The sequence below is a fragment of the Diabrotica undecimpunctata genome, chromosome 8 (genome assembly GCF_040954645.1).
Source record: "Diabrotica undecimpunctata isolate CICGRU chromosome 8, icDiaUnde3, whole genome shotgun sequence".
In the NCBI taxonomy this organism is placed as follows: Eukaryota; Metazoa; Arthropoda; class Insecta; order Coleoptera; family Chrysomelidae; genus Diabrotica; species Diabrotica undecimpunctata.
Window position 1 is genome coordinate 7948955 of NC_092810.1, and position 23245 is coordinate 7972199.

Genomic DNA, 23245 nt, shown 5'->3' on the forward strand with positions numbered 1-23245 from the left:
AGTTTCTGTATCGAATGAGGTTGAATCTATAATTGCACGATGTTTGTTACTCCTCACCAATTAATACGTACAACGAAATTATGAAAGCTCTTGACGAAGCTGCAATGGAAGCTATTGGAGAAGTGGATAGCAAAAAAAAAAAAAATGAATGGTGGAATAAAGAAATAGAAGATCTTGTGGGGAAGAAGAAGAATATGTATAACAAATGGCTAGCAACAAAGGACCCTTACTATCGACAACAGTACAACAGCTTAAACAAAGAAGTAAAAAAAGAGGTAAATAAAGCCAAAAATGAGATGTGGAATAAAGCCTGCGATAACGTAGAAAATTTTATGGGTACAGCAAGAAGTAAAGAAGTATGGAAAACAATTAGAGGTAGTAGAACAGATAGAAAAGAATGCAGTAGGTTAACTCTAATAGCCCCAGAATTATGGGTCGAATATTATGAACAAATGCTGACAGAAGATCGAACAGAATTCCAAGATATTGGCTACCAAGAATATGATATTTCCTACCGCGAAGAAACTGAAATAACACCAGAAGAAATTAAAAAACACGCCAACGCTATGAAAAATGGAAAGGCTCCAGGACCGGGGGGAGTACCCATTGAACTGATTAAATATGGCCCTGACAAACTATTTCAGCTATTGGCTTATACTTTTAATTTATTCTTGAGAGGAGAAGAGCTACCCCCAGAATGGAAAACTGCATATATCAGCAATCTATACAAAAATAAAGGCGACAGAAAAGATTGTAAGAACTACCAAGGGCTTAGTGTAACTAACTCAATCTGTAGAGTCTACGGGAAGATAATTAAAAGCCGAATTGAAGATTGCTGGGAAGACGCTGAAGATCAGTGTGGCTTTCGTGCTGGTCGTTCTTGTATAGACAATGTGTTCTGCCTAAATCAAACAATAGAAAAGCGTTTGGAACATAATATGGAGACACACATGGTATTTATTGATCTTCAAAAAGCGTATGACAGTGTCTCATTAGCCAAGCTATGGCAGGTGCTAGAAGACAAATATTCCACCGATTTACATTAATGCTGTAAGGGAGTTGTACGATGATATGACAAGTGTAATAAAGATTGGACAAAAAGTGACAAAAAAGATAAAAGTGACCAAAGGACTTCGCCAAGGCTGCTGCATTGCACCTACACTCTAAGATTTATTTGGAGGGGGTTTTGGATATTTGGAAAAGAAAATGTGAACCTATGGGTGTTAAAATTGGAGACCATACACTGTACAGCTTGCATTTTGCTGATGACCAAGTAATACTTGCAGAAGATATCCACTACATGTTACGAAAAATAGATGAAGAATATACTAAGTGGGGCTTATCAATTAATCCATCAAAAACAGAATACGTAGTAGTGGGAGGTGAAGGAAAGCACTTAGAACTAGGAAGCAAACAAATTCAAAATACTGATAGCTATAAATATCTCGGTGTAAACATTACAAACAATGGTCGGAATACAAAAGAAATAGCTACTAGAATTGGTCAAGGAAATTCAGCAATACGTCAACTGAATAGTATACTTTGGAATAACCACATCACCCGAAACACAAAAATTAGGATATACAAAAGTATCATAGAAAGCATTGCTACATATGGTTTAGAGCTTTGGGTAATAAATAAAAATGACGCATCCAAAATAAAAGCAATGGAAATGAATTATTGGAGAAGATGTTGCCAACTCACTAGAAGAGATAGAGTAAGGAATACTGAAATCAGAGAGCGTATGGGCATAGACATTGACGTCCTGGAAACTAAAGAATGCAAAAGGCTGAAATGGTATGGCCATGTAGAAAGAATATTACAGTGGATGCCCACTAACCGCAGAAAAAAGGGAAGACCAAGAAGATCGTGGAGACAAGAAGTAAAAGGTGCAATGGAAGATAGGGGTCTACAAGTAGATGACTGGAACGATCTCAAGCGTTGGAAGCTAGGTTGCGAGAAACGGCGGCAGCTGTAATAAACTCGTTATATATATATATATATATATATATATATATATATATATATATATAAAGTAATACCAATATTTAACAACTGAATATTTAATTACTGATGATAAAAACCACTATTTTGTGAATTTTTAGTGCGAAAATTCAATATTAATAGACTAAAAGGAGGTACTATGGAAACATAAAAGGGATCCTAAAGACTTTTTTAAGTTGAGAATATTTTTGACAGTTTATAATTCACTTTAAAAAGTGGCAAGTACCAAACGGGTGGCGGCCGCAGCTCAGTAGCCCGCTATTAACACCAGAATTTAATATTAACTAATTAATTCTTTACTCATATTCAATCATATATATATATATATATATATATATATATATATATATATATATACATATATATATATATATATATATATATCTATATATACATATATATATATATATATATATATATATATATATATATATATATATATATAACGAGTTTATTACAGCTACCGCCGTTTCTCGCAACCTAGCTTCCAACGCTTGCGATCGTTCCAGTCATATACTTGTAGACCCCTATCTTCCATTGCACCTTTTACTTCTTGTCTCCACGATCTTCTTGGTCTTCCCTTTTTCCTGCGGTTGATGGGGATCCAATGTAACATTCTCTTTGGCCATCGTTGATCATTCATCCTTTCTACATGGCCATACCATTTCAGCCTTTTGCATTCTATAGTTTCCAGGACGTCAATGTCTATGCCCATACGCTCTCTGATTTCGGAATTCCTTACTCTATCTCTTCTAGTGAGTTGGCAACATCTTCTCCAATAATTCATTTCCATTGCTTTTATTTTGGATGCGTCATTTTTATTTATTACCCAAAGCTCTGAACCATATATGTAGCAATGCTTTCTATGATACTTTTGTATATCCTAATTTTTGTGTTTCGGGTGATGTGGTTATTCCAAAGTATACTATTCAGTTGACGTATTGCTGAATTTCCTTGACCAATTCTAGTAGCTATTTCTTTTGTATTCCGACCATTGTTTGTAATGTTTACACCGAGATATTTATAGCTATCAGTATTTTGAATTTGTTTGCTTCCTAGTTCTAAGTGCTTTCCTTCACCTCCCACTACTACGTACTCTGTTTTTGATGGATTAATTGATAAGCCCCACTTAGTATATTCTTCATCTATTTTTCGTAACATGTAGTGGATATCATCTTGATCTTCTGCAAGTATTACTTAGTCATCAGCAAAATGCAAGCTGTACAGTGTATGGTCTCCAATTTTAACACCCATAGGTTCACATTTTCTTTTCCAAATATCCAAAACCCCCTCCAAATAAATCTTAAAGAGTGTAGGTGCAATGCAGCAGCCTTGGCGAAGTCCTTTGGTCACTTTTATCTTTTTTGTCACTTTTTGTCCAATCTTTATTACACTCGTCATATCATCGTACAACTCCCTTACAGCATTAATGTAAATCGGTGGAATATTTTTGTCTTCTAGCACCTGCCATAGCTTGGCTAATGGGACACTGTCATACGCTTTTTGAAGATCAATAAATACCATGTGTGTCTCCATAATATGTTCCAAACGCTTTTCTATTGTTTGTTTTAGGCAGAACACATTGTCTATACAAGAACGACCAGTACGAAAGCCACTCTGATCTTCAGCGTCTTCCCAGCAATCTTCAATTCGGCTTTTAGTTATCTTCCCGTAGACTCTACAGATTAAGTTAGTTACACTAAGCCCTCGGTAGTTCTTACAATCTTTTCTGTCGCCTTTATTTTTGTATAGATTGCTGATATATGCAGTTTTCCATTCTGGGGGTAGCTCTTCTCCTCTCAAGAATAAATTAAAAGTATAAGCCAATAGCTGAAATAGTTTGTCAGGGCCATATTTAATCAGTTCAATGGGTACTCCCCCCGGTCCTGGAGCCTTTCCATTTTTCATAGCGTTGGCGTGTTTTTTAATTTCTTCTGGTGTTATTTCAGTTTCTTCGCGGTAGGAAATATTATATTTTTGGTAGCCAATATCTTGGAATTCTGTTCGATCTTCTGTCAGCATTTGTTCATAATATTCGACCCATAATTCTGGGGCTATTAGAGTTAACCTACTGCATTCTTTTCTATCTATTCTACTACCTCTAATTGTTTTCCAGGCTTCTTTACTTCTTGCTGTACCCATAAAATTTTCTAAGTTATCGCAGGCTTTATTCCACATCTCATTTTTGGCTTTATTTACCTCTTTTTTTACTTCTTTGTTTAAGCTGTTGTACTGTTGTCGATAGTAAGGGTCCTTTGTTGCTAGCCATTTGTTGTACATATTCTTCTTCTTCCCCAGAAGATCTTCTATTTCTTTATTCCACCATTCATTTGTATTTTTTATGCTATCCATTTCTCCAATAGCTTCCATTGCAGCTTCGTCAAGAGCTTTCATAATTTCGTTGTACGTATTAATTGGTGAGGAGTAACAAACATCGTGCAATTTCAGATTCAACCTCATTCGATACAGAAACTATGTAGACTCATTTTCAAAACCTTGTAGATTATATCTCTTTGTTGAAATGTCTTGCAGTATCATTGAACTTTCGTTTTCATTTTGTCGCTGGCTTCCTTTAAATGTAAATAGTAGTGACGCTTTAAGCAAATGGTGATCAGATCCACATTCTGCTCTTCGATGGACTCTAACGTTATTAATCTTTATTGTGGAGTTTTCTTTGCATATACAGTAATCGATTATTGATTTCTAATTCCTCGTTGGCTGAATCCACGTGAATTTATGAATATCCTTATGCTGATAATATCCATTCATTATCTTTAAATTCATATGATCGCAGAAACTTATTAATCTCTCACCGTTTTTATTTATTTTTTCTTCTCCAAATGGACCCACCACTTTGCTATTTACTTTTCTTCCGGTTCTAGCATTTAAGTCACCTAGTAGAATTACTTCCTTCCTAGTTCCAATACTCTCTACCAGGTCCGTCAATATTCAATCATATAACTTAAAACATCGTCTGGAGAGCGATGGAAAGATCAATGCTCGGGATGAGACTTGTAGACAAAAAAACAAAAAAATGAATTAGAAGCAAAACCAAAGTAAAAGAAGCAGGAGAACATGCTGCCAAATTAAAATGGAGCTTCACAGGACACAATGCCCGACTTAAGAATAAAAGATGGAACCACGAAATACAACAGTGGAGGCCATGGTTAGGAAAGAGAAGCAGAGGAAGACCACAAATGAGATGGGCTGATGACATTAAGAAGATCGGAGGACACAACTGGAAGCAAGTTACGCAAAATAGAAAACACTGGATTGATTTGGGGGAGGCCTGCGTCCAAAATTGGATTACTTAAGGCCGAAGAAGAAGAATAATGTGACCAGAATGTCGTTAATTTATCGTCATTCAAATTATTGCACACATGTCTATTCAACGGCTAATTATTGACTCGTGTTTATGTTTTTGGTACTTGAAAACTTCCATTCTCGCATAATTTTTTCAGTGTGTTATGGACAGCGTAACAGATAAATAAAATAATTACTATTTTTATTTATTTACAAATAAAAAATTTGTCACTTGAAATTCGTCTACTTTAAAATGTGCACTGAATTGTCAATATAAATGAGTCATATAAAATTAAATTATTAGAAGAATTTTTCTCCAAGTAACAAAAAACAAAATTTGATTAATTTAAGATGCCACAAGAAAAAAGATTCAGCACAATATTAAGAAAGCGGCATGGGTGAAGCGTTATTCAAAATTTTAGGAGATTGGAAACTCTTGACAAAAAACTGACACATTGTCAAAATTTCATTAAATTTTTACGACAATGTAGAGATAATAACATAATACCAAGGGGCTTGAAGTTACATCTAGCATATTCCAGCAGAATTAATATATAATTAATACAATAATTAATACATATATTAATAAAATAAACGAACATCCAAAATAAGTGTAGAATCACGAAACATGCTGAAATAAACAAAAAGATGTTCTGAGACAAAACAAAAGAGTTTGAGGAACTTAATCGAGTAATAAGAAAATAGAAAAAAGAGAAAAACATTAAAAAAACATCAAGAAGTCCATATAGAACAAGTCATAGAGAAAAACCGAAGTCTCAAATGCACCAAACCGAAACTAGGAAAGAAAGACATAATAACCATTAAAAATGAACAAGGACAACTAGAAAAAAGGAAATCTGATATAGCAAACTCAATTGAAAAGTTCTACGCCGATCTTTATCCTTTTAGAAAAGATCCCCCTAACTCCTCAAAGTAGAACTTGAAAAGGCAAATAATAAATGTCAACTCAGAAGTGATGCCTGCAATAAGCCACGAAGAAATAGAAAGAGCAGTAAAAGAAATAGAAAGGAATACAGTTCCTGGAAGAGATGGACTCCTAACAGAAATGCTGAAGGAAGGCGGAGAAGAATCCATCACATATCTAAAAATACTATTGTAGCGAGATTAAATAAAATGAGCGTTTCGAATTTATATAAATATATTTATTTATAAGTTTACAGTTCGGTACTCTCTTATCAACTAAACTCACTCAAAACATCGTTACATATATATACCAAAAAGTATTATTCTCGAATCTTCTGGGGTAGTCCCACCTCTAATTCGTTGTTTGACAAATGGATTTCTATAGTGCTCGATACATCTCGAAGGTTCTCGAAGCCATTTCGAGATGCAACCGTTACATAGGCCATGCCGAAAGCATGTTCGTAACACTGTTTAATAAATGTCTATTCAAAGGCAACATACCCGAACAATGGAATACTACTAAAACAATACTAATACACAAAAAGGGGGACACCACAGACCTGAAAAATTATGGACCAATTTTACTTCTTGCACAACTTTACAAAACCTTTACAAAGATTATTACAAACAGGTTAACAATTAAATTTGACGGATATCAACCAGTAGAACAAGCCGTATTTAGAAAAGGATACAGCACCTGTGATCATCTACATACTTTGATATAAGTATGTAGATGGTCTGAATACTTCAAATCTACTACATATATCTACAAATTCTAATAGAAAAGACTAACGAATACAATCTCCCATTATATCTGGCATTTATAGATTATGAAAAAGCTTTTGATAGCATAGAACTGTGGGCAATAGAAGAGGCATTAGTTAACTACTGGATCGACTCCAAGTACAGAATACGAATACATAATATTTACGAACAAGCTGAAACGATAGTGACGTTGGGTAATGGAATCGAAACAAGACCAGTAAAAATCCACCGAGGCGTAAGACAAGGAGACACAATATCTCCAAAATTATTTACAGCTACCCTAGAAGATATCTTTAGGTCAATGGACTAGGAAAATAAGAGAATCCCTATTAACTTAAGATACTTGAACCATCTTATACTTATACGCAGATGATGTAGTACTAATAGCCGACACTTGGAATGTACTGAATACGATGATTGAGGAACTACACACAGAATCACTAAAAAAAGGACTAAAAATGAATTTCAGCAAAACTAAACTAATGTCAAACAAAGATGACAAACCTATGATAAACATCCAAGGGACAGAGATAGAACACGTAGATAAATATACATATCTGGGTCAAAATGTCAAAATCAACAATAATATTACTCAAATATTGAAAGAAGCTGAAAAGAAATACTGTCCTCGTCCTGAAAACAATAACAAAAAATTAAGCCACGACACAAAACATCTTCTAGAGGAAAGAAGAAAACTTAGGGAAAATCAGGATCATAACCAAAATGAACTAAGAATTTTGAATAAGAAAATTAAAAAGGAAGTTAGAAAAGATCTGAGACGATACAATACGATGGAAATAACTAGAGTAATAGAAGAAAACAAAAGCTTGAAAGTACTCAGGCAGAGCATGTCCATTGGAAGAAAAAACGTCCACAAATTAAGAAATGAACATCCAATGAAGTTCGAAGGTCAGTGCAAGAAATGAAAAACAATAAGTTCCCCGGAGGCGATGAAATAGTGGCAGATGCCTTGAAAGTGACTGGAAAAAGATTATGGCAGGTACTTGCCAAACTATTCACTAGATGTTTGCAGGAAGCAATAACACCAACCCAGTGGTATAACGCAGAAATTATCATACTTCATAAAAAAGGGGATGCTACCGACCTCAGGAATTACAGGCCCATAAGTCTACTTTCACATATTTATAAACTATTTACAAAAATAATTACGAAACGACTAGAAAATAAATTGGAATTTTATCAGCCCATAGAACAGGCGGGTTTTAGAAAAGGCTATGGAACAAAAGATCACCTACTGGTAATAAAAAATCTTATAGAAAAATGCACTGAATATAATAAACCACTAGATTTAATATTTGTCGACTATGAAAAGGCATTCGACACCGTAAATCAACAAAAAATGTTGGAAGCCTTGACAGAATGCCGAATTGACTATCGGTATATAAATATAATTAAACACATATACCAAAACGCAACAGCCAGTGTTAGAGTGGGTGATCGTCAAACCCAGAAATTCCCGATACAACGTGGAGTACGCCAGGGGGACACCATATCGCCGAAACTGTTCACTACGCTTTTGGAATATATATGTAAAAGGGCAAAACTGACCGACAAGGGCATAAACATAAACGGAGAAAAGCTTAGCCATCTAAGGTTTGCAGATGATATTGTACTAATAGCTGATAGGATAGATGAGACCAAAGAACTTTTAAATCAGCTCTACCTTTCCTCGCTAGAAGGGGGCTTCTCCGTCGTATAAGACTGACTTTAGCAACCTTCGGCAAGCTGAACCATACTTTCAAATCGTCTGATATACCAATATGCCTTAAAAGAAAAACGTTTAATCAGTGTGTTTTGCCAGTGTTAACTTACGGTGCGGAAACGTTGACCATGACAAGGAGAACAGTTCAAAAGATTCGTGTGTGTCAAAGGGCGATGGAGGGTGCTATGTTGAGCATTTCACTACGAGACAAGATCCCAAATCGCCAGCTACGACAAAGAACAGGAGTGGCTGATGCAGTAGAGAGAGTAGCAACACTGAAATGGAACTGGGCAGGTCACGTGGCTCGAATGACAGATAATAGATGGACAAAGCGGATACTGGAATGGAGACCAAGAGATGATGCCTACCGAAGCAGAGGTCGTCCACCAACACGTTGGACTGACGATCTAAAACGTTGCCATAGGAATTGGATGCAAGAGGCACAAGATCAAAATAGATGGAAAATTATGAGGGACATCTATGTCCAGCAGTGGATAAGCGAAGATGGAATGATGAAGCAAAGAAAATCAGACTACCGAAATAAGCAGACGTGTAAAAATGGCATGGGCAGCATTCGTAAGACTGTCATACGTACATAAAAATAAAAATATACCTCAAAGACTGCGAACCAAAGTGTTTAATTCTTGTATCCTATCTGTTCTTACGTATCAGACCCGGACATTCACTAAAATAAACATGTAGAAGATCACAAAAACTCAGAGAGGTATGAAACGACCGATGCTGAGTATCTGACTCAAAGATCATTAAACCAATGAAGACATTCGTAATAGAACAAAAGTAAAAGATGCTGTCGAACAGGCAGCTAAACTGAAATGGAAATAGGCTGGACATAACGAACGTCTTAAGGATGGCCGATGGAATAAAGAAATCGGGAATTGGCGGCCAAATGAAGCCAAAAGACCACAAGGAAGACCAATTCAAGACCAATGTGGAAACATCTTACAAACAACAGAGATGAATGGCGAGAATTAGGAGAGGCCTATATTCGGCAATCCGAATAGAGAGAAGAGCTTAAAAATATAATAAAATAATTATTTTCAACTAAAATTGCTGTAAATTCCCATTAAGGATAGTAAATACTAGAATCTACTGTTATTCATTGGTATTGTCGTAAAAATAAAATCCATTCTTCCAGTAAATGACCGCCGTAGAATCATTGTACACAAATGGTTTGCTCATGTTTCATATTTAATTTTATACGCGACAGAACAATAACCATATTTTATCATGCAATAACACAAGTGAGGAAAAATTGAAAATATCGAATGTTTTCCGTAAATCAACTTCACGTCAAACTTTAATATGCGATATATTTTACCATAATTTTCAATATAAAGCAGTTTTTTAACTGACGTTTCCGTGATGAATTATCTATAAAATTTTCCAATAAATAAAGATGATCAAAACGGTGAATAAAGTTAAATGGGACATACACATGCGATATGTTAACTTAATTATAATATAATATTTAATTTGTTATCCCTGAAACAGAAATGAATGAAAATTGAAGAGGAATTTGTAAACAAACAGGTCTATAATTGGAAACAAGAAATAAAAAGTGAATGCACCAAGTGAAAAGATTTACCAGTATATTATTGTTGAAATATTAACATACAGTCCATCTAATTTACAAACCGTTGCACGTAATCGGCGTTATAGCCCGTGACGTCACATGATACCAACACGAAATATTTAGGCGGTAGGTGTGTTCTTTTTTAGAATCACTTTGCCGAGACATTACAGCTACTAGATATATTTTATTATATTGGCGTAGAACTAATATTTAAAGATTTCTATTAATGTTAACTTAAAGAAATAGACAACAATATGTTTCATTTAATTTGTATCAATGCATTATAAAGTGTTTTTATGAAGAACATTATTTGTTCGGAACACACTGTAACTGTAAACGAACGAAGGTGAAATTTTGGCATAAATTGGTAACACTTATTTGAGAGTTGCGGTGTTGACACTTTTTGTACTTTATTATTTTAAATTTTAAATTGAATACCTCTTGTTTTATATTTTTACCTATTTAATAAAATCTGTTCTTTTTAGAACAAAATTAGTGTGTTTTATTTAAAAAATGTCACGTAAGAATTTAAATAGTCGTTGTAAAGAGTATAATAATAATTATGTGACCTATTTGATTTAAAATGGATTCAGGATTTTTTTATACTTTGGCAACTTCGATCTCTGACGTAGATAATGACGTGCAACGGTTTGTAAATTAGATGGACTATAGTTCGTTTCTGATTTAATTTTCGCTCATTATTAGACAAAGTTTCGCTGACAAAGACGCCGCTTTCGGGAGATATAGACTTGTATGGAACAATGAACAATTCACAATAAATGCCGTGGTGCTAAAAACGCATAGTGAGCACTCGTGATATCTAATAATCGTCGCAATAATTAAAATAAAAAAAAAAGAGCGTGGCACTCGGAAGTGCCGACAGAAGTGAATACTTCTTATAGCGTGTTATTATAAATAAACAAATAAAATAAAAAAAAATCACAAAAGTACTTTACAAATGATATAAAACATTGGAAATCTAGGCTTGATGTTTTGTTTACACTGTCTACTAATAGTGTTGATTATAAAGATAGTTACAGGACAGAAAAACGCAAATACAATTTTTTACTCACTCAATCTCGAAAAAATAAATAACGAATTGAAAATAGTGAAAATAAAACTAAAATGGCTTGACAATTGGTAAAAGAGATTAAGGGTAATTCCAAAAATCAAGGTAGTTTCTGTTTAGAGGCTGACCCTCAGGTGATTTCTAACGAAATAAATAAATTTATGGCAAAAGCTCCGTCAGAAGCTGTAAAGAAACTAAAGCATGTAAAATTTTTTTAAATTAATATCGAACAAAATAATCATTGCATGTTTCTAATTCCCGTTTCAGAGAAAGAAATAAGTCACATAATAAATAACTTAAAAAACAAGCATAGCTCTGGTTATGATGAAATATCAACCAATTTGATTAAATAAGTTTCATCAGAGATTTCTCTTCCTCTTTCTTTTCTAGTTAATGCTTCTTTCAAGCAAGGTAATTTCCCTCAAAGTTTAAAACAGCATGGTCAAGCAAGGTGGCAAGGCAATTGTCAAGCCACTACATAAAAACGGTGATGTTACTAAGATGGAGAACTATAGACCAATAAGCCTTTTTCCATCATTTTAAAAAATAGTCGAAAAAGCAGTATTTTTCAGACTATAAAACTTTTTTACTATAAATAACTTATTTAGTAGTTCACAGCATGGTTTTCTCGTAGGGAGATCTGTTGAGACAGCTACCTATGACTTTATATCAAAAATTTTAGAAAAACTAGAGGCAAAGATGAAAACACTAGGTGCTTTTTTGGACCTATCTAAGGCTTTCGATAGCCTAGATCATGTTCTTTTATTACAAAAATTACATCTTTATGGAATACAGGGACCGGCATTAAAATAGATAAAATCATTTCTCACAGATAGGTCGCAAAAGGTATGCTTGGAGAAAAGGGGATTTAAGGTTTACTGTGAACCGATCGATTGAAAATTAGGCGTACCACAGGGAAGTGTCTTGGGGTCTTTTCTCTTTTTGGTTTACATAAACGACCTTCTAAATACGGTGGTTATTAGGATTATTATCTGGAAAAACATTAGAAACACTCCTCACAGTGGTAGAGCAAACTCTAAGCAAGGTTGAATAGTGGTTCAGTGGAAATCGATTGTTGCTTAACAGTAATCAGACCGTTTTTGTTTACTTTAGAACCAGCAGTTACGAGAACATTTTTGAGATACAATTAATGTTCTATCACAAAACACGAAACGTACTAGATCAGTTAAATTTCTTTCACGTAGGATAATTGTGAAAAGCAATAATTCTAAAGACTACAATAAAACTAAAAATAAATAGAATCTATATTCATTCCACTACAGAAAAAGCCAAGACTGCTATGTAATTCTTGAATAAAACTCGAAATTTGACTACGTTTATCTAAATGCTACTTATGGTCGACTCTTCTCTATGCAGTTGAAACTGTAAGTAAATGGGAGGCCTTTGAAATGTGGATCTACCACAAAATCCTCAAGAAATTATGGATATTGTATATCTCAAATAAAGAAGTGCTCCAGATATAGGTAAGGATCGAAATCGGATCCGACAATGGACAAGGCTGAATTTTAAACAGCTAATAAGAACAACTTGAGATTTGCAGACGACATAGTCCTTATTGCAGACTAGGTAGATCATGCCTGCCAGCTTTTTCAAGACCTTCAGAGCTCGTGTACGAGTTGGACTTAAAATTAATTTCTCCAAAACACAATATATGACTAACCTAGTACTGGCGAAAAACATCTCAACTAACGGCACGCAAATTGAATAGGTGTATAGCTATAAATTTACATATAAATGAATATACAAAATTACAATATAAATGAATTTACAAAAAATGCGAAGTAGATGTGGGTCCGGAACAATTTGGCTTTCGAAACGGTATCGGAACTCGAGAAGCTTTGTTCAGTTTCATTGTTCTCATGCAAAAGTGCCGGGATCAACAAAAAGAAGACTACTTGTGCTTTATAGATTATGAAAAGGCTTTTGACAAAGTCAAACACGATCAGCTAATAGAATGCTTGCAAAAAAAGAACCTGAAATACGTGAACTCTACTGGAACCAAAACGCCTCTGTCAGAACTGAAATGGGTGATACTGAAATCATAAACATCCAAAGAGGAGTTAGGCAAGGTTGTATACTATCACCATTATATAACTTGTACTTAGAGGACATCTTTGTACATGCTCTAGATGAAGCACAAGAAGGAATAAAAGTCAATGGAAAAATCGTGAACAATATCAGGTATACCGATGATACAGTACTAATTGCTGGCAGTGAAGAAGAACTACAAATTCTGTTAACCAAAGTAGTGCGAGAAGGAAAACTATACGGCCTTAAGGTGAATGTAAAAAAAACCAAAACAATGGTAATTTCAAAAAAACACACACCAGTTATAAACATACTAGTCAACAACAATCTAGTTGAACAAGTGAAAAAGTTTAAGTATCTAGGCTGTTGGATACATAAAACCTTAGACCAAGAACAATAGGTTAAATGTAGAATAGAACAGGCAAGTAACACCTTCTTAAAGATGCGACAGTTACTCACTACTCGTAATCTTGATTTGTCCCTACGATACCGCATGATAAAGTGTTATGTATATAGTGTACTATTACACAGCGTGGAAGCTTGGAAGTTAACAGTCAGCTCGTTACGACGTTTAAAGAGCTTTGAGATGTGGTTATTTCGTCGTATGCTGAAAATTCTATGGACCGACCGTGTTAGAAATGAAGAAGTTTTAAGGCGTATGAATAGAGAACGTGAACTCACAGAAATTGTCAAGAAGCGTAAAACATCTTATCTTGGACACATATTTAGACACGACAGGTATAACTTCCTTCAGCTTATTATAGAAGGGAAGATAGAAGGCAGACGCGGTCCGGGTAGACGACAAATGACCTGGCTGCGCAACGTCAAAGATTGGACAGGATTAGACTTTCAAAGTTTAATAAGGAAAGCCCAAAATAGAGAAGACTTTGCAGAGGTCATCGCCAACCTTCGCTAAGAAGACGGCACCTAAAGAAAAAGATAGCTATAAATATCTGGACCACGAGATTAAATTAGGAAGGGATAATCAAACAACGGAGCTAAACAGAAGAATAGGACTGGCATGGGCGGCTTACGGAAAACTGAAAGAAGTCTTTAGATCAGATATTCCCATGTGCTTTGCATTGACAGCAGAAACATTGACCCTTACCAGAAAAGTAATCAATAAAATACAAGTGGCACAGAGAGCGATGGAGAGGTCATTGCTGAATATATCACTCAGAGACAGTATCAAATACAATAATTGGCAGAAAAACTGGTGTTACTGACGCAGTTTAAAGGATTACAACATTAAAATGGAACTGGGCGGAGATTAAAATATGGAAGGTGGACGAACATGGGCGCCCATAGGGGGGGGGCAAGAGGGGGCAGTTGCCTCTCCCTGTCATTAGTAATATTATTTAAAAAATCAGTATGTATGTAAGTATATTTAAAAAAAATACATTATTTACGCATATTGTGGCGAGAAACTTGCAACAATACCTCAAAACAGCAAACAACCGGAAACTAATCTCACTACAAGTTTAACCCTAATTAGAAAACTGAAATACAGAGAGGATAGGTAATACGATATAATAGTAAAAACCAACCTAAAACTGACGGTTTAAGACGTTTTCGACTAACCCACCTTATATCTGAAGGAATACAATACCTTATTATCCTATTACGGGGGTATTTTGAATGGTTAGAGATGAACGACCAGTGTCGTAGAGTATATGATTGAAACATTTATTTGAACTAAATAAATATATTTTTTAAATTGTACTTATATAAATTGTATTTTTTAATAAAACTTATTTATTTTATTCAAAAATAAAAAGTTTTTTGCCATTTGTAAAAGATACATTTATTTAATTAGGGAAAAAGGCGCCAAATGTCGCCTGGCAAAATTTCCAATGTGTTTTAAATGTATCCATTATTTTCGAATCCGGAGAAAACTAATAAATATTTTTGAAAAATTTAAACGCAGAATGAAAGATTACATTATGACTGAGGGCAGAAAGTCCCTGAAAACTTCTACAATGTTTATTTTAATATGTTATGTAACAGGGGTGAAAATAGAAGAGAAAATATAGTATAATTTTTAATTGAAAATATTGCATGCAAAAGAAACTTTTTATTTATTCTAAAAAATATTTCATTGTGCCTTTAAAATTTTTCAAAAATGCTGTTTAGTTTTCTCAGGATTTGAAAAAAAAATGGATACATTTAAAACACATTGAACATTTTGACAGGCGACATTTTGCGCCTTTCCCCTTTAATACCTTACGATTACAACTATTATTACTTACCTTATATAATTACGATTAGAAAACTATTCAAATTCAAAATAAATAGGATCAACTTCGGAATCCGAGTCATCTTGAGGGTTAATAATTAGCGGTTGTGTCTCTACGGTCGCATCAATTATGTTATCAAGATCCCACATTTTTTGTTCTTCTTCTATTACATGCTTATTGCATCTTTCCAGTTTTGTTCTGTAATATGTTGTAAAGACTCGTATAACAATTCACGTACAGCTTGTATTTTATATAACGTATTTTTTCTAGCCACATAACTTTTCATTTGTGCCCAAATGAGTTCAATTGGATTTATTTCGCAGTGGTAGGGTGGAAGTCTAAGGACTATAATGTGTCGCCTTTACGCCATTTTGTCAACTACGTATTCCTTGAACTTAGATTTGTGTTGCCGGGCAATTTTAGAAGTTCTGCTTTTACCATTCCATCTTCGTAAGGCAGATACTTATTCCGCAGTCAGTCAAGAATATCCTGTTTCTTCCACGCAGTCGTTGGAAGTCTTTCTACTAGTCGTAAATGATAAGGTGCATTATCTAATACTATAATTGAATTTGGTGGTATGTGTTCAATCATCTGCTCAAAATACTCTTCGAAAACATCAGCTGTCATCTCCTCGTGATAGTCTTTTGTGCTTTTGGACTGAAATTCCAACAAACCATGCTTAACAAATCCTTTTTCATTGCCAATGTGAGAAATTATTAATCTACTGCCTTTACCAGAAGGTGGGGAGATACCAATAGACCAACCTTCCATAAAGGCTTGCCTGGAGCTTAATATATTTTTATCTGACCAAATTTTTTTTAGAGTATGACCTGAGTTTACCCACATTTCATCCTGGTAGAAGATGGGCCTTCCTTCAGCCCGGAATTTTTGTATGGATCTTAGATAATTTCTTCTCCAACATATTATCTCCTCCCGGTCAATCAAAAGTGATTTTCGGTCTGATTTCTCCCACCGGAAATTTAATTCTTTTAAAACTTGCCACAATTTGGTTCGTCCGATATGAGGCAAATCCGGGTCGTCTCTAACTTCTTGTAAAATTTTGTTTAGGTTTGGTATTTTTTTTTGAAAAAAAATTCATGAATTTTCCTTCGAATACCATTTTTGACAAATTCATCAATATCAATAGGCTTTTTCCCTCTTTTTAAGTGTTTGTTTGTGTTTGGGTTAGCTATACCGTGTTTTTTTCTTTCTGATAGGAACCTATATATAGTTGACTCTCCTACGCCAGTCATGTTGGCACAACTTTCGACTATGTTGGGAACAGTGTTTGTGGGATTCTGAGAAACCAGAGCATCGTGAACATTCAGGACAATAGTCTTCTCTCTTGGTGAATAGACTTACTGACTGTACGCAACAGTACCGGTGTAAAACTTGATGATGTTGATGATGAAGCCATCACAAACAATCCAACAAAACGAGCACGAGCGAAAGGTACGTATATGTTCGTAGGTATATGGAATAAAAAATCACTCACGCACTGCTAATTACTGCCGTAGACGCGGACACACCGACGAGCCGTAAATTACATGCGATCAAAAACGTACTAAACAAAAAAATTGTTTTCGTTCGTATTAACTTCACCCTTTTAAGTTAAGTTTCGAATATAAACTGAACAAACGAGGCACGTGGCCAAAGCATACCCATTATATTATTAAAAATCTGGGGAATTCTATCCTAATTATCTTGCAACGAATAGTACCTTCGGATATGAATTCCAGGTTTTCTAGTAAAGTGATTAAACGGGAAGATTAGTATTGAAATATCCAAAGAGATAAGGTATTCTTATTTACAAAATTGTTAATGGTTAAATTCTTATTTTTATAAATATAATATAATTACATCACATTAGCCGTGAAAGTTTGAATTGTTTTTTTGCTAAATATATTAGTATTAAAATATTATTAATATTATATATATAACAGTATTAAAAAATATTATATTATTATTTAATGAATAAACACCTAAGGAACGCCTATGGTTTACGACCGTTTTATGAGTTTGAGGCACATTTCGTGCTCTCAACAATTTATGAACGAAGAATAGATGCCGATATGGTCTTGATCCAAATTGTTCCAGATATGAAAGATTCTATTTGACCAGAAGTTCACCCTGGACCTTGCAGTAGTTTGTTCCCTCTTTAATTTGTATCGATGGCCTCTTAATCTTTCGTCTTGAATTAAAGTGAATATGGTGTTTAGGTTCCCAAAATTATGTTTTAAAATACGGAAGGACATAATTAGGTCACCTCGAGGACGTCGCTGCTCGAATGTCGTAAGATGAGCCATGGATAGTCTATCTTCATAGTTAGGTCTTACATGGCCGTATGCCAGTCTTGTGGCTTTACGCTGAACATTTTCAAGTAGGATTTTATCGCGACTGAGATCTGGATTCAACACTGGTCCGGCAAACTCAAGAATAGGTCTAACGTATATTGAGTAAAGTTTACTAACAAAGATTAGAGATATACGTGTAAAACATTTACGGATCAAAAACAGTTTCGAGTTTGCACGTTTACACACCGACACTATGTGATCAGACGAATTAAAGTCACTATTAATTATAGCTCCGAGATCTTTGTGGGAGGTTACCGAGTTTAAGGGATGTCCATTAATAAAGAAATGTACATGAGTATACCTCATGAAATGAAGATAAAAAAAACAACAAAGGAACTGTCAATAATTCAAATCTTGAGGAATTACAGACTGTTATAATGAAGCAATGTACAGGAAATAAAGTGCCGCATAGGAAAGGCAAGAACGGTCTTTAACAAAATGAGCGCCATCTTCAAAAGTCACAACATATTTCTAGATACAAAAATGAGACATTTGAGATGCTATGTTTTCTCTGTGTTGTTGTAAGGGGCGGAGGCATGAACGCTTACAGACACCACTATTAAAAAACTTGAAGCATTTGAGATGTGGCTTTATAGAAGAATGCTGAAAATATCATGGACAGCAAGGATCACGAACAAGGAAGTTCTAGAAAAAATGAAGAAGGAACCAGAGATTGTGTTTACGATCAAACGCATAAAATTGCAATATCTGCGAGCAAGGTCATGATTGCCAATATGATTTCCAACATCCGAAACGGATAGGAACCAGAAGAAGAAGAATAGTGAAGAAACGTTTGGCTCAGAAAAAAAACGCACCTGGATTTGCATGATTTTCTTCCATAAAAGATTGACACTGATTGATGTTTTCTACATTTTTACAAGGTATTTAACTGTAAAATTCATTTTTTTTAATAAAATATTTTGTGACATTCATGGTTTTCTCCCGAGACCCTTCATTTAATCTATCACTAGACAGGATAATAAAAAAGCTGTCAAACGCAGGAACTATAAACAAGAATGCAGTACAAATAATAGGATATCGGACGGTATATGAACGTAAGCACGAAAAAGAAGACACAAATGACAGAACTGACAATACGTGCACACAGTTTCGAGGAGGTTGAAATATTCAAATATTTGGGAATAATAGTCAACAGTAGAAACAAAAGTGCAGGTATGAAAAGAAGAATTCAATTTCAAGAATTTTTCGTCGGGATTTCGCTAGATTCCAAGACCCAGCCACTCGATCAGGCATTTTTCAAACCAATAAAAGCTTATTATGAGAGCGTCGTCAACAGCTAGACCAGTTCCCATCCAGGACAGGTTCTTTCCTTTTACCATGTGGCTGGTCTCTTTTTCACAGCATTCGCAAAAACTGCTACTGTAGATATAGCAAAAGAGGGCTTTTGGTCTACATTAATTTACCCACTAGATAAAAATATTTTTTCGGACGTAGATTTTATGCCAGCGGAAATAACAGAGCAAGATTTAAGTGAAGATTTAGACAATGAAGGTTATGTTTTCATCCATTTTCAGCAAGAAGAAGAAGAACTTGTTACTGATGCGATAGAGCCTTAGCCGTCATCAAAATCGGAAGTTAGAATTTCTGTACCTTGTCCTTCAAATATTGAAAAAGAAACTGTTACTGCCACGAAAGAGCCCCAGCCGTCATCAAAATCAGAACAGGCAGTAATTTTACCTTCAGACTTTATTCCTTTCCCAAAAATTAAGATAAAAAGGAAACGTACCAGGAAAAGTTTGAAATCAACCCTATTAACGTCGACACCTAATAAGGAGCGACTTTTAGAAGAAGAAGAAGAGAAGAAGGAAGCAGTAAAAGAGAAGGAGAGGAAAGCATTACTGAAGAATCAAAAGATTAAATCTCAAAGTGCTAAAGTTCGTGCTACCAAAAGGAAAGTTTTCGACGAATCATCATCAGATGAATCAGTAGCACTCTTCTATCAAGAAAGTATTGATTCTTGTGGCATTCATTTTTCCGATAACGATGAAGAGCAAGACCTTGATGTTGTACCAAATACTTTACCTGATGATTTTGTCGTAATGAAGGTTTTTGGAAAAAATCATGCAGATTGTTTGTGGCCAAAGGCTGCCAAGTAAATAATGATGGATATAAAGGCGTATTTTTTAAGCGACTGCTCACAACATTTCGTTTTCGTGAGACAACGGAAGATGCCCTTTTCAAAAGGACGATATTGTTTTAAGTCAATTTATTGTCAATTTATTGTTCAAAGCCAATTAAAACCAGCTCCTTGAGATTTTCAAATTCAGTAGAATTCTTTGATGACCTCGCCAAATACAGAGTTCTCTTTTAGATTAACGTTTCGTATTTTACGTTTGGTTTTTTTCAATAAAGATTGATTTCTTTTAAACGCCTACCATCTCTTTTATTTTGGGTTTTATACATTTTAGTTTTGGGGCAAAAATACGCACTTGCGTAGTACTGCCCCATTTGTAGGGGCAAGAGTACGCAAATGAAGATTTTTTAAAAACTTATTTTTCATTTATTGGTGAACTTATAGAACTACTGGCGATACTTAAAATGGAAAAACAAAATGTAAGTTCTCCCGTAATAACATTGGAAAAATTCTAAATTGAAGGCGACAGAAGATAACGAAACTGCGTGTTTTTGCCCCCAACTACCCTATTCACGAGCAAATAATTTTTTGTATGTTATACTAACCTGTGAATACTTAAAAACTAAAATCTCCGAATGCACACCAATCCACCTCGTCCATACCCGAAACCGTATAATCTTCTGCCGAATGACAGTATGAGATGGAGGCGGCAGGTAAAAGTTGGCTAACGGTCAGTGACGTGTCGTGACCTAGCAAAGCTTGTGGTCCCCAATTAGCGTTCTGACCCCAACCCCAACCATGGCCCCAGTCGATGCATACACCGGCCAGAACAGTATGGTCAGCTTCGTAGTTTTTTTGAAGTGATGAGTTGATGGACTGTTGCTGGATGCTATTTCCGTTCGCGATTGAAGACACACCGTTGCATTGGCATTCTGAAACAAGTGATTTGCGTATTATAAAACTATTCTATTTAATTTGACCAATAAAAAATAAGAGGGAACTTAACTTGCTGGATCTGGGATACAAGTTTTAAAAAATCCCGGTAAATATGGTTTTATACACTAATGATATAATAGAGACTGAAACAGACGTTAATCTATAAAAGAAAGGTACAATTGAGATTTATAATCTCAAGAAAGTTCAAATTTATACTTATATATACACAACAAACAACAATTAAATTTTGTATCTGTCAATTTCAGACAAATTGACAGTTGTATCAAGAAACAATATTTTTATTTTATTAATATTATTATCATGGTAAATTAAACATATGCTTAAGTAAGTTATGTATATTGTCATTTTTAAATACTTATGAATATTGCATTTTAATTTGTATTATATTAATATTGAATTACGTTGCAGTGTTTTCTATTGTATTTTTATATTAATCACAAAATAAACAATGAATTTTACTGCAGAGTATGTGTAAAAAAATTTTTTATGCATTCAACTCATTTCATACTTATATGAAAATGAAAATATACATTTTTATCAAAATATTGATTCAAACACTCGGCAAATTTTAGAGGATGCCTCAGATGTCCAATTTGGGGTCGTCAACAACCCCAAAAAAGACAGTAAACCACACAAAGAAGGCCACGAACTACACCTAGCGGGCCTTCATACGCGTAGGCAGCAAAAGCACAAAATACTGAGAATGCGATTCTCATTTCCAAACAGCATCAAGATGGCCTAGTAAACTCCGTGAAAGAACTAGTTACTAGGATAGTCCACGAGACAATCGCAGACATAAAGCTAGCACTGAACTAGTGCAAGCAAATAGGGGATACTTGAGGATAGGCTCCTGGTACCCAGGAGGCATAACTACCAACCAGAATATACTGGACGAACTGGTTAATAGATATTAAATGGATGTCGTGGCAATACAGGAAACAGAGCTCACGAACAACATTATTATCAAGTTCCAATATACAGGAACGATAACACAGCAAGATCAGGTGGCACAGCAATATTAGTGAAAAAAGGCATAAGTCACATCAAAATTGTAACACCGGAACTAAATACAGTACAGCCCAAAATAAACAGTACTGAACTTGTAAATATTTTATTGATTTAAAAAATACATATTATTCACACTTTATAACATGTTCTAAATGGGCTCCTCCTCTCTCAAGATAAACTTCATACCGATATTCCAAATTTCTCGTAAGGTTATGGAATAAAGGCTGTCTCAAGTCCGCAAAGAAGGCTCTAACGGCATCAACTCATTGATGGTTTGTGGTGCCTTTTTGAAAACGGCAGTTTTAGCCATACCCCAAATGTACGCGTATGGAGATGTTAAGTCTGGAGAATGTGCAGGATAGGGGAAGCCAGTCAATCGTGAAATGAATTTGTTTGGAAAATTTCCCTGAAGAAATTGACGAACTGCGACAGCAGTATGGTAAGTTGCCCCATCCTGCTGGAAAAATTGGTCTCGAAATGCCAAATTACGTGCACGACAAAATTGACGTAGATCAGGGATAAAGCATGTTAAAATTTATATGTACCTCTGTCGATTAAGTGTGACTTGCCTACCATTTCTTCGATAAAGTATTGTATGGACCAATAATTCCGTGTCCCGAAATTGCACACTAGACACACACTTTTGCGCTATGTAAAGAAATTTCTTGAACTTCATCTGATCTGGCAAAGCTCAGAAATCGATTTGTGCGACGATTTACATGGCCTGACAATAGAAAATGTGCTTCGTCTGAAAACCATACATTTTTCAAAAATTCATAATTTTCATACTGTAATGCAAGAATTCTGACAGAATATTCCACTCTACTGTGATAATTCCTTGGATGTAATTGTTGATGTACCTGAATCATATACGAAAATGCGCCCAGCTCATTCAGGATTCTTTGCAAGGAAGTTCACTGTTATTGTTGTTGTTAACTGTCCTGGGACGCCCTAAGTTTCCTTTTCGTTGGCACAATACATTGCCCGTATTTCTAAACCTTTCAACAACCTTCAAAATTATAGCATTACTTGGAGAACGTGTATTAAAACGTTATGTGAATTGATCACACACGTATTGCAGACTTGCACTATTACGTCGGCCGATTCCGCACGAGCGAAAATAATGCTCCACAAGAAACACTGTCTCCTCTGTACTTAACACC

At 34.9% G+C, this 23245-nt stretch overlaps 1 protein-coding gene across 1 annotated transcript in view; it reads right to left on the bottom strand.

Annotated features, from left to right (window-relative positions):
• The window catches only part of LOC140448271 (uncharacterized), a 321196-nt gene that overhangs the window by 10232 nt on the left and 287719 nt on the right, over positions 1-23245 (bottom strand). Inside the window, exon 10 of the mRNA XM_072541367.1 lies at positions 20723-20993. Coding sequence (XP_072397468.1) covers positions 20733-20993 — 261 coding nt within the window. The 3' untranslated portion in view covers positions 20723-20732. The remainder of the gene's footprint in view (positions 1-20722; positions 20994-23245) is intronic.